The 12,959-nt window shown below is 48.6% G+C and overlaps 1 protein-coding gene across 1 annotated transcript; it reads right to left on the reverse strand.

Moving 5' to 3' along the window:
• Window positions 1-8,914: 8,914 nt before the first annotated feature.
• LOC136552289 (signal peptidase complex subunit 3B-like) lies at window positions 8,915-12,309 on the reverse strand. Its single transcript, XM_066543828.1, has 6 exons — window positions 12,008-12,309; window positions 11,773-11,820; window positions 11,592-11,654; window positions 11,113-11,166; window positions 9,981-10,067; window positions 8,915-9,300 (listed from the first exon to the last, which is right to left on the reverse strand). Exons 1-6 carry the CDS (start codon window positions 12,131-12,133, stop codon window positions 9,175-9,177), a joined length of 504 nt encoding a protein of 167 aa, XP_066399925.1. The 5' UTR covers window positions 12,134-12,309; the 3' UTR covers window positions 8,915-9,174.
• Window positions 12,310-12,959: the final 650 nt, after the last annotated feature.

A 12,959-nucleotide genomic window follows, 5' to 3' on the forward strand; every position in this document is an offset into this window, starting at 1 on the left:
TACTATGGTACTGTAGCCGCTGTTGTGGGCTAATAAGTGGTATCAAAGCCGTACAAGCGCCATCACTGGACTAACCGCTGGCGATGATGGATGGTTCGGAGATGGGCGACAGCAGTGGCATTGTTGTGGCTACCCAGCCATGACAGGAGGTTGTTGTTCGCATGGTATGGGAGGTCAATAGCACTAGTTGGCCAAAGCTAACTCACACCAACTATGGAGAGTGGTCGGTGACCATGAAGGTCAAGCTTAGAGCCCGACTGCTCTAGAATGCTGTTGACAAGGGCACCGACAATGAGGAAGATGATATGTTAGCTTGGAGGCTATCCTCACTGTTGTACCGGTGGAGTACAGGGAGCCGTTGAGGGCAAAGAGCTCTACTAAGAAGGCATGAGAGGCTATTGCAACGATGCGCATCGGTTTCGACCGTGCAAAGAAGGCGACGACCCAGCTTCTAAAGTAGGAGTACGCCAACCTCAAGTTCAAGGATGGTGAAATGGTGGAGAACTTCTCCCTCTGCTTGCAGACGCTCATCAGCAAGCTGAAGAGCCATGGCGTCACCATCGACAAAAAGGAGGTGGTCTCCAAGTACCTCCACTCCGTGCTAGCAAAGTACATCCAGATCGCTCTCTCCATAGAGACAATGCTGGACTTGTCCACCCTCACCATTGAGGATGTGATAGGCCATCTACGGGTAGTGAATGAGTGTCTGGAAAAGGTGATAGCAACAAAGGATAGCGGCAAACTACTGCTGACACAGGAGTGGGCTGCTCGAAGGAACTCTGGGGTAGCCTCCTCTAGCCGTGGTGGCGATGACAAGCACCGTGGCAAGGCTTCTTCTAAGAAGAAGAAGTGGGTCGACCCCAACGCCTGCTGGCGCTATGGGAAGACGGGCCATTGGACATGGGAGTGCCCAAATCGCAAGCAGGAGAAGAAGGCTGAGGCTCATCTGGTGCAAGCTGATCATGATGATGAGGCCACTATCCTGATGGCGGTGTTCTGTGCACTGCACGACATCGAGGCCGAGGAGAAGGGAGAGGTGATGGCGGTAGAAGGACCTAGGAAGGCCCTAAAGGCTATCAACCTCGACGAACCACACGCCCAAGTCCACCTCAGGCGTGTGGGCGGTGAGTAGAAGCAGCGGTGGTACCTAGACTCTGGCACCAACAACCACATGATGGGCTCTAAGACAGCTTTCTCTGAGCTCGACGATGATGTTACTGGTACGGTGAAGTTTGGTGATGGCTCAAGGGTGGCTATCTGAGGGTGCGGCACCATCATCTTTAGTTGCTAGAACAGGGAGCACCATGCGCTAATGGATGTATATTATATCCCGCAGCTGCATTTGAGCATCATCAGCATTGGTCAGCTAGATGAGCATGGTAGCGAGGTACTGATCAAGGATGGAGTCCTCAGGATCAGGGATCAGGAGCAATGACTTCTTGCCAAGGTGAAGAGGTTCCTAAACCGGTTGTATCTACTTGACCTAAAGGTAGAGCAGCTAGTGTGCCTGGCGGCAAGGCACACCGAAGAACCATGGCTTTGCCATGCCTGGTTCAGACATCTCAGCTTCGACGCGCTTGGTCGGCTAGAGAAGATGGTCCGAGGGCTACCCTACATCGAGCACGAAGGCGAGTTGTGTGATAGCTGCCTGGCCAAGAAGCAGAGGAGGCTACCATTCCCAAAGGTGGCCAAGTATCGTGCGGAGGACGCTCTTGAGCTCGTCCACAATGACCTCTGGGGCCAATCACGCTAGCTACAAACGATGATTGGTGGTACTTCCTCCTACTCATAGATGATTGTAGTCGATACATGTGGCTGCAACTCCTGATGAGCAAGGATGAAGCGGTGACGACGATCAAGAAGTTCAACATGCGCGCGGAGGCCAAGAGCGGTAAGAAGCTCTGCGTGTTGAGGACTGATCATGGCGATGAATTCACTTCGGTGGAGTTCACTGCATACTATGTGGATTAGGGTGTGGTGCGCCACCATACCACACCATACTCGCCACAACAGAATGGCGTGGTGGAATGATGGAACCAGATGGTGGTCGGCATGGCTCGATCCATGATGAAGGCCAAAAACATGCTGGCAAGGTTCTGGGGAGAAGCGATGACCATGGCGGTGTTCATCCTCAATCGCGCTCCCACCAAGGCCCTAAAGGGCAAGACACCGTTCGAGGCTTGGCATGGACACAAACTGAGCGTGTCCTTCCTCCGGATATTTGGCTGCATCGGCCACGTCAGGAAGACAAAGCCGATCCTCACCAAGCTAGAGGACAGGAGCACACCAATGGTGTTCCTGGGCTATGTGGAGGGTACCAATGCATACCGGCTCTACGACCCATGTGGAGACAAGGTACTTGTCTCGCGTGATGTCATTTTCAACGAGAAGGCAGCTTGGGACTAGAACAATCTGAGCACGAGGGAAGCTGGTGGCTTTACTAGCACCTTTGTCGTCGAGCACTTGGTCATCCACAGTGGTGGAGATGCTAGGGAAGAGGTGTTGAGCACTCCGAGAGGGGTGCCAAGCACTCCGGGAGGGGTTCCAAGCACTCCAGCAACAGAGCCGAGCGCTCCTGGGCGGTGCTGAGCACTTCGGGAGGGATGCCGAGCACTCAAGGAGGAGTGTCAAGCACTCCTGGAGGGATGCTGAGCACGCACAGGAGTGGTGCTGGGAGGTTCTGCAGTGGTGGCGACCACTCTAGGACGAGTGCCGAGCACTCCCGTAGCAGAGCCAAGAGGTCTCGTAGTGGTGCCGACCACTCCAAGACTGAGGCTCAGCACTCCTACAGTGGTGCCGAGCACTACAGGAGTTATGATGAGCTGTCTAGGAGTAGTGCCGAGCACTGTAACTGGGGTGCCAAGCAATCCAGGTGCTGTGCTGAGCACTCCGGTGGAACAGGGAACTCTATCGATGCCAATCGAGTTCGCCTCACCTCCAAGTGACGTCACTGAGTTCGTGGATGCCTTCCACAAAGGTGAGGAGGTGCGGTTCCACAGGCTAGATGACATCATCGACGACACAGGGCCCTCAGGCATGGCTGGTCAGCTGCTCAATAACCAAGAGCTGCTGCTTGTTAGTGCAGAGGAACCACCCACGTTCACGCTGGTGGAGCGCGATGGAAACTAGCGATGGGAGATGCTGGAGGAGATGAGGCGATCGAGAAAAATGAGACATGGGAGCTCGTCGATCCATCTCTAGGATGTCGTTCGATCAGCCTGAAGTGAGTGTACAAGGTCAAATGGGACGAGCTCGGCGCCATTATCAAACACAAGGCACGCCTCGTCACCCGAGGCTTTGTTCAGCGCGAGGGCATCGACTTTGAGGAAGTCTTTATGCCAGTAGCGCGTACGGAGTCTGTCCGTTTGCTACTAGCCTTGGTAGCAGCAAAGGACTGGCACGTCCATCACTTAGACGTTAAATCGGCCTTCCTCAACGGTGAGCTGGCGGAGACGGTCTTCATCAGGCAACCTCCATGTTTCGCCATCAAGGGAGCGGAGCACAAGGTGCTCTGACTGCACAAAGCGCTCTATGGGCTATGGCAGGCCCCACAAGCGTGGAACGCCAAGCTTAACGTCATGTTGGGCGAGCTTGGGTTCACGAGGTGCGCAACCGAGCACGCGCTCTATACGTGGCGATAGGGGAAGGGGAGCCCATCGTCGGTGTGTATGTGGACGACTTAATCATCACCGGCGTGCGTGCGGAGGACATCGATAGCTTTAAGCACGAGATGACGGCTCGTTTTTGAATGAGCGATCTCGGGGCACTCTCCTACTACGTTGGCATCGAGGTGAGACAGGGAAAGGAGGAACTCACGCTCGGTCAGAGTGCGTATGCCTCGAAGCTGTTGGAGCGGAGCGGCATGGCTGAGTGCAAGCCATACGTGACTCCGATAGAGGAGCGGCTGAAGCTAACGAAGGCTAGCACCGCGGCGAAGGTGGATGCAACACTCTACCGAAGCATCGTCGGTGGTCTGCGCTACCTAGTCCACACGAGGTCGGACATTGCGTTCGCCGTGGGCTACGTCAGTCGCTTCATGGAGGATCCCAGAGAGGATCACTAGGCTACGGTGAAGCGGCTACTTTGCTATGTCAAGGGGACGGTGGATCAGGGGATCATCTTACCCAAGACCGGTGAGAGTACGCTGCAGCTCACTTTGTTCAGCGATGCAAACATGGCGGGGGACATCGACAGACGACGGAGCACCTCTGGCGTGCTCGTCTTCCTCGGGTCGGCTCTAATTTCATAGCTGTCGCTGAAACAGAAGGTGGTAGCGCTGTCTACGTGTGAGGCAGAGTACGTAGCGGCGGCCACAGTGGCGTGCTAAGTTGTGTGGCCATGCCGGCTGCTAGGCGAGCTGACCGGTGCGGAAGCTCACCCACCAGCACTGATGGTGGACAACCAAGCCCGCCATCACCCTCGCGAAGAATCTGGTTCTCCACGACTGGAGCAAGCACATCGACGTGAATTTCCACTTCCTCAGGGACTATGTCGATGAAGGGCAGGATCGTCATCGAGTTCGTCGAAACTAGGTTCGGCAACTCGCGGACGTCCTCACCAAGCTGCTCGGACGTCTTCGACTCACGGAGCTGAAGGAGATGACCGGTATAGAGGGGGTACAAGGGATAGCAGTAGAATTAGGGGAAGAATTATTAGATAATCTACTTGCTTCCTTGTGTGAACACACAACAAGGGAAGGCGGCGCTGAAAAGGACCCCCTGCTGTGGTACTGTAGCCGCTGCTGTGGGCTAACAATTCATTGGTTCCAGCGCGCCAGGGCAAACTGGATCAAGCAGGGAAATAGAAACACTAGTTTCTTCCATAATTTCGCTACGAAAAGGAGGAAGAAGAATACAATTAAGGGGTTGGTAGATCATAATGGAATGATGCAGGAGGACGGGGAGGTAATGTGTAATATTGTGCAAGACTATTTTGAGAACTTATTTACATCAGAGGTGGGAGATCTGGATCCGGGTGTCTTGTCAGATGTTCAACGTAATGTTACACCAGACATGAATGCCGGGTTGATGGCTCAGTTCTCTTACGAGGAAGTTAAGAAAGCGCTCTTTCAGATAGGTGATCTTAAAGTGCCAGGGCCAGATGGTATGCACGCAGTCTTTTACAAGAGATTTTGGGAGCTCTTGGGGGATGATTTGGTGAAAGAAGTGTTGGAAGCTGTGAATTCGGCAAAAATACCATAAGGGTGGAACGCCCAAGGTAAACAACCCAACCTTGGTGTCCCAATTTTGGCCAATCAGTTTGTGTAACGTGGTGTACAAAGTCATATCTAAAATGCTAGCAAACGGATCGGGTTTGGGGCGGATATCCGCGGGTTTCAGGTTCTGCGGGTTCGGGTTTGGGGATGGTTTTTCACCCACGGTTTTCGGGTTCGGAGCCCCGAAACCAATCGGGTTCGGTTTCGGGTTTGGTTTTCCACCCATGGATATCCAATGGATATCCGAAATAAATCATTTGGAATTAAAACTCATGTTTTATAATATACTAATAATAATTTGTTTACTTAGATTATTAAATTTATTTAAGTTGACTCATGAAAATATTTATTATTTGTTGCCTCTTGTTTACACATGTGAATATGTGTATATATATCCGCGGGTTTCGGGTATCCATTCGGGTTTCGGGTATCCGTTCGGGTTTCGGGTATCCGCGGGTTTGGTTTTAGTGATGGATTTCCACCCGAATCGGTTTTCGGGGCGGATTCGGGTTTCGATTTCGGGTTTCGGTTTTGGGTGCACGGAGACTCCACCCGATCCGAACCCGACCCGTTGCCATCCTTAGCTGCGGCAGGGGGACCCCTTATCCCCCTACCTTTTTCTCTTGGTGGCAGAAGGTCTATCAAGATTATTGAAAGGAGCAGAAAGTAGAGGTGAGCTGCATGGAGTTCGAGTTTGCAGGGATGCACCAGTGGTATCCCATTTGCTGTTTGCAGATGATTCTCTAATCTTAATGCAGGCGAGTAAGGAGAATGCAGATAACCTGAAGAGATTGCTTGATCGCTACTGTGCAAAATCGGGACAGAAAGTTAGTGATGAGAAGTGCAGCATATTCTTCAGTGAAAATACAGATGTAACAGTCAAGGCAGAGGTTTGCGAAGCTCTCAGTATTGTTACTAAGTCACTGAGCGATAAATACCTTGGACTGCCAGCATTGGTAGGGATAGACCGCAGTTACTGTTTTCAACATCTAATTGATAGAGTTCGAGCTAAAACAAAGGGCTGGAAGGAGAAGCTCTTAAGCATGGGGGTAAGGAAATTTTGATAAAGTCCATTGCTCAAGCCGTGCCTGTTTTTGCGATGATGGTGTTCAAAATCCCAAAAAACATATGCAAAGGGATGTCAGACGCCATATCTCAATTCTGGTGGGGATGATGACGATGACCATAAAAGAATTCATTAGAAGGCTTGGTGGAAATTATGCATACCAAAGAAAAGGGGAGGTATGGGTTTTAGAGATCTGGAAAGTTTCAATCGGGCTCTACTAGCTAAGCAAGTGTGGAGGTTACTGCTTGAACCAGATTCTTTATGTGCGAGAGTTTTGAGAGCAAGATACTACCCTGATGGAAAGCTCTTGAATGCAAAGCAGAAAAGTGGAAGCTCATACACTTGGCAAAGTATTTTGGCAGGTTTGGAGTGCTTCAGAAAGGGATATATTTGGAGAGTTGGAGATGGGTCCCAAATTAAAATTTGGGAGGATAGCTGGATCCCAACAAGTCACAATCTAAAAGTATTAACACCAAGGGGGAACAATTTGCTTACTACAGTTGATGAACTTATTAACCCAATCACTGGGACGTGGGACGAGGAGTTGATCAAGGACCTGTTCCAGACAGTGGATGCAAACAGGATTCTACAGATCCCACTTGTGCAAGGAAGAGAGGATGTAGTAGCCTGGCACCATAAGCGAAACTGGTATTTCTTAGTCGGATCAGCGTATCATATCCAGTGGTTACATAAGTTTGGTGCAAATAGGGTGAATCGGCAAGCGAGTGGCGTGGGTGATGAGAAAGTGTGGTCAAAACTATGGAAATTAGATGTCCCTGCGAAGATCAAAATTTTCGGCTGGAGGGTGTTGCATGGCCTCCTACCTTGTCGTGGGATCCTGGCAAATTGCCATATTGGAAATTTGGGCAGCTGTCCAGCCTGCCAAGAGGGATGTGAAGATATAAAACATGTTCTTTTCACCTGTAACCGAGCAAAGGAAATTTGGCGATTGCTTGGAGTGACAAACAATATTCAAAATTTGTTGCAGGTTGATCGGTCGGGATCAGTAGTGGTGGCGGAGATGATCAAAGCATCAAAACAGCTAGATGCATTGAATAATGTAGGATTGGCAGAATTAATCCTAACTGGTGGTTGGTATTTGTGGTGGGAACGCAGGAAGCTTGTCCATGGTGATACTCTTCAAAATCCGACAAGATCGGCAATGGCAATCGCAACGCTGACGACCAACTATCAAAGAGCAGTAAAGAAGAGGGCTAAAACAAAGGAGGGCTGGAAGAAACCACCGGAAGGTAACTTATTGCTAAATGTGGATGCAAGCTACAATCAGGACCGGGGCACCGGTAGTACAGGCGCTGTGATCAGGGACTCCAGTGGTTCTTTCATAGCTACTGCTGCACGATTCATTGAACATGTGCTAGATGCACCGATGGCAGAGGCAATGGCAGTCAGGGAGGGGCTGTTACTAGCACAACAGATAGGATGCAAACGGCTCATGATTCAGTCAGATTGCTTGGAGGTGGTCGAAACGATGAAGCAGGACGGCATCTCTGCAACAGCTAGTGCTCCGGTATATGATGAATGCGTCCAACTGTGGCAAGATTTTGTATCTATTTCTATTGAACATTGTAATCGGGAAGCCAACAAAGTAGCCCACGAAGTAGCTAGTTTTATCCTAGAAGCCTTGGTGAATGATATAACTCTGTTCCGAGATTAATAAAATGCGCTAAATGGCTTCCCTCAAAAAAAAAAACAGAGAAGGCCAACATTGTGAATTTGTGATGGCGTTTGAAGTTGAGGACAGTGCTTGGCGGAAGCGCCATATACTCATCGGGTTTGGCCGTTTGAAACTGATGCTGTCTGGTTCATATTGGTCATCTTCAGCAGCGTTGTTGACAAAGTAGATGGAATCGTCATACAGGCTAAGGACCCAATCTGAATCAATAATAATCTTGTCTGTGATGATCCGATCGTTGCTGTAGTAGTTTGTTCTGTCGCGCATCGGGCTGGAGATTGTTTCTCCACTCAATGCCTTCTCAAGGTCTAGTATAATCTACCGGTATCACGTCGAGGAAGCTCTCCATAGCTGGGTGCACACATTCGTGCTCAGTAGATGCAACGGACTTGTTCTGCCATACATATACATGCAAAAGCTATATTCATGTGAAGAAGACATTGAACATTGAGAAAACTATATATTCATGTGAAGAATACATTGAGAAAACTATATATTCATGTGAAGAAAATCTGACAGGGTAGCACAATGACACCTCCTTGTAGCTACATCCAGCATTCAGCATAGAAGAGCAATGGAGGAGATTCGGAGTTTTTGCAGGCCGCCAAAAAGTTGATACGGTAGTGTAATATGCTCTGATCTTCATTTTGAGGAAAAAAGCTCTGATCATTTGCACTGCATTAAAATGAAGCCTGTATCTGGGGACTTTAAACCATGAGGATGAATCAGCTCGCAAGAACAGCAGCGGAAACGCACCAAGGGCAGCCGAACACCTAGTACAAGGCAGCGATCAATCAACGATTTGCTGGTCTGCTACCAGCAGCTACCCCTTGTATTTTTCACCTGACAACAATTGCCAAAATACTCTAATACAAGAATCTGTCAAACTTGACTTTTCCAGCGGGGAAAAAGAAAAAGGAAAAATAAATTTTCAAATGGAGTGCACCAGTTGCTTCGCAAATTGCATCGAGGGTTTCAGGCCAACGCATACCAAGTTCAGAATAACATTTGATAGGCAAAGCAAAGTTGAACAATACATATCTCCTCAAATTACAACTTTGTTTTGCCTGGTTCAGCTTAAGTACAAGCTTATAAGATTACATGTTCCACTTAGATTAGAACAAAAAGCTCAGGATCAGCTATATGCCACTGCCACTAACACTTCTTGCAGACCTCCACTCCTGTTCATGATCTATCTGACTATCTGTACTGCTCAGGGAGCCGATAGCCTGTCATGACTATCTTATCTGCAAACATCTTGCCAGTCTTTGGCATAATGTGCCAGTGCATTGTCAAGTTGAATTCCTTGCCCTTTAGATCGCTTCCCTGTAATGAGATAAAAACAAGTCATTAATCAACCATTCAATGCAATCTCTGAAGAATCGTGTCGTAGTCGCAGTACATAATAGTTTTGTGGTAGTCGCGAAGTGTACATACACATTGATCGAAGTAATGAACAGAACGTAGACCATTATAAACCTATCCTAACACAAATAAAGGATATTGATATCAACCAAAATAATGGATGCTCAGTACACCAGTAAGGGTCAACCTGTACTTATATAGCTACCCAAAATTAATGTCAAGAACGAAGGACCACATGGAAATGGGTGTGGGGACCCAATACTGAAAGCCATGTACCTAGTGCAGAGAGCTTCCGCTCTGTGCGGGGTCTGGGGAAGGGTGTCAGTGGCAAGCCTTACCCTCGCCTGTGCAATGCGAGGAGACCGCGACTCGAACCCGGGACCTTCCGGTCACAGGCGGTAAGACTCTACCGCTTGCACCAGGCCCGCCCTTCCAATACTGAAAGTCATGTAAAAGCAAAAATAGTTCGCATGGTTCGGCATCATGAGCAATTATAAGTAGCTCAAAATACATATACAGAAAAGGGAAAAGATCCGCATTCATAAAAAATTTCATAATAATCACACCGAAGTACATCAGCCACAATGATAAAATTTTATAGACTACATTAAATTAGCATTCAATCTATGTAATGTGCTTGCCTGGTCAATAAATCTGTACTTGTTTGTGGTATGAATCAAAAACTTGGCATGCTCCTTTGCAGGTATAATGCCATCCCAAAGGGAAACCTGTCACATAATCCAAGTACACTTATACAACATAGTTATAAGAGGGAAAATCTGAAATATAACAGAACCTCAGAAGGCAACAAAAATGATTCAATAGGGCTATGAACATCATACTGGTACAGATATCCATAGTCAATTAAAATATCTTGACCCAAGGGAATAGACATTTCAAAGGCATTGCACTTAAGGTCAAGAAAAGGCCCTGAAAGTCAGCTACTATCTGCAAGCTAAAGCTTTAGCTACCATGCCAGGATCACAGGGAACACACAGCGAGGGCCTTCTTTTTTCAAGAACCAGGGTTCAAGCCATGGTTGGCAGCCTCACTTGGAGGTGTTACCACCGTGCTATGACCATGTTCTCTCTATGAAGTCATAAGATTGTATCACATAAAAATATAGCCTTGAGTTGCTCACCCAAAGTTCAGAAAATCAACAGTAATTGTGCAAATGACATACTGGTACAGGTATCCATTAAGTCCAAGATTATATATCACATAAATATATAGAGCATAGTCTCAAGTTGCTACCCGAAAGTCTAACATCAAGCAGACTGTTTATCTTGTTCTAAAATGTTATTATGGGCCTGTTGCAATCAAACTAGATTCTTTATATCAACTATTGATGTTCCTTCGACCAGGTTTAGCTAGCTGGTCTAGAAAGACATGAATTAGTTAACCTAACAGACTTCATTTTTCCCTGATATATACTTCCAACTGTAGTTCACCTAGATTTGCATATACTGGTGAAAAAAATCCCATCAATAACACATGGAAAAGTCTAATGGGCTAGGTCAAATTGTGTAGCTATATGCATCTGCCACAACTCCCAATGTATGTTGAAGGACAGACCAAGAAGAATGCTAAGCAAGTGGCAATTGCATGAGATTGCACTACAGGCCCAAGCAGAAAACTCTCATGCCTTTATGGACAATTGATGCAGGCTAATAGTAACTGATAATCATCTGAGCCACTATAATAATGGGCCACATCACAGGATCACAAGTAACATATCGATATCAACTCAAGAATAATAATCGACAAACTTACTTGATTCAAAGCATTCTGTGGAGTCTCATACTCTGCTGCCACAAAAACAAACACCTACAATCATGCAACAAAAGTAAAGTTAAGCAGCAGAAGCGAGAACCTTCTAAAGTTTCGCTTGAACAGCACTTATAGATCAGGTGCATTAGAGATTCAGTTGTACAGATGTATTATAATACACTGAAATTTTCTGACTGGCAAATTTCCATTATATTTTTCGTAGATCATTCTGCAACAACTGAGAACACCATAATACAGTTAACCAAAACTCAGGCTCAAAGTCGCATTTGCTCAAAGACGCAAACGGCAACGAGAGAGTACTTCCTGTGCTCGAGGATTCCTCTTCAGTTACTTTTCAGTGTTGACCTCGTACATAAAGCTAAAACCATACTTTCTTGTGCAGTAAAACTTAGTGATGATATGGAAACTGGAAACGGTGAACATAAGGGGAAAAGGTCTGAAGTACCAGAAATAGACATTACCTGTTTTGTGTTCCACGTGAAAAGAGATGAAAGGTCTGCCGAAATGTTGAGCGTCATGCTAACCTGAACGAACAAAAGACAGTAACTAATCGTTACAAACTCGAGGCACATATCTGACACAACTAGTCTGATGCTAATTTTGATTAATTTGCAAACAAAAAAGGATACGGAGATGAGTTACCTCGTCGTTGCCGTTGGCCTCCTTCTGGAACCAGTTTATATTCAAGATCTGTGTAACCCAAACGATGGGGATCCCGTTAGCATGACACATGAAGATTGTGCAAGCAGATCGAGCCGCCCACGCTCGAAGTCACGAATTAAGATAAATACGCCGGCGGAGATCGGACACAGGCAGGCGGGCAGGCTCGACGGGATTGAGAGAGACAGGGTGGGGGCAGGGGAAAGGGGTGTGGTACCTTGACGGAGGCGGTGGGTGTCGGGGTGTTGAAGTTGTCGGAGAAGGAGGCGGCGAAGCACATCGCGGCCACTATGGTGACCCCGAACGTTGCCACCGCGTTGGCGCGGTGCCCAAAGGAGTGCATCCTGTCGCGGCTTCCGCTTCCTCCCTTACCGTGCCGCAGCAGCCGAGATCGCCGGGCCTGCCCTGCCGCTGCTGCTCCTTCTCCTTCCTCCTGTCGCGGCGGGCGGCGGCGCCGGCGACTTCACTGCAGTTTCCTTCCCTCTGTCTTCGTTTTCTCGGGAAGTGCTTACGGAAGAGAGAGAAGTTCCCGTGCAGATCCCCTTTGACGGGCTGGGACCCGCTCGTCGGTGAGAGCAGCGAGTCTGACATGGCACGCGCTGATTGGTCGACGCACGTCACGGAGAGGGGCTCAGCCAGTCAGGAGTCAGGGTGCACGTGGGCCAACAAATGGGCCTATTCCGGCCCATTTGTACGAGTCGACCCAGGAGGCTTACAAAAGCTCCCACTTGGCAATGGGAGGCCCGGCCTGGCCCGGTGGCGAAAGAGAGTGAACGCGACGCAGCCGAGGCAGGAAACCCTAACCTAGGGCTTGTTTGGCACGGCTCCTCCTGAGGGGCTCCTCCAAAACGGCTCCGGCTCCTCTGTTTTTTACTGAAAAACGGCTTCTCCAAGAAAACGTTTGGCAGGGCTCCTCTGGAAGAGCCGGAGCCGGAGCCGGAGAGGAGCCCTGCCAAACAAGCCCCTAATCCTCGGGTGGCGGCGGCGGTTTAGCGCGTGTTTAATTTTTATTTTAATTTTAATTTAATCAGGTCAGGCCATGAGCCCATGACGCTGACGGCTGACGCAGGACGGCCCCGTTTGGGCATGTCACAATCGGCAGTCCGGCGCCAACCACCGTCCACCGTTGTTGCTTCCACACCACAACCACACGCACCGCAACACCCAGC

Source organism: Miscanthus floridulus, chromosome 4, assembly GCF_019320115.1.
Source record: "Miscanthus floridulus cultivar M001 chromosome 4, ASM1932011v1, whole genome shotgun sequence".
Classification (NCBI taxonomy): domain Eukaryota; kingdom Viridiplantae; phylum Streptophyta; class Magnoliopsida; order Poales; family Poaceae; genus Miscanthus; species Miscanthus floridulus.

Coding starts and splice junctions, on each gene's coding strand:
- LOC136552289 (XM_066543828.1), bottom strand. CDS start 12,133: ATGCACTCCTTTGGGCACCGCGCCAACGCGGTGGCAACGTTCGGGGTC. Junction 11,821..12,007: donor CACCCACCGCCTCCGTCAAG/GTACCACACCCC, acceptor TGGGTTACACAG/ATCTTGAATATAAACTGGTT. Junction 9,301..9,980: donor AGTACAGATTTATTGACCAG/GCAAGCACATTA, acceptor ATCTCATTACAG/GGAAGCGATCTAAAGGGCAA.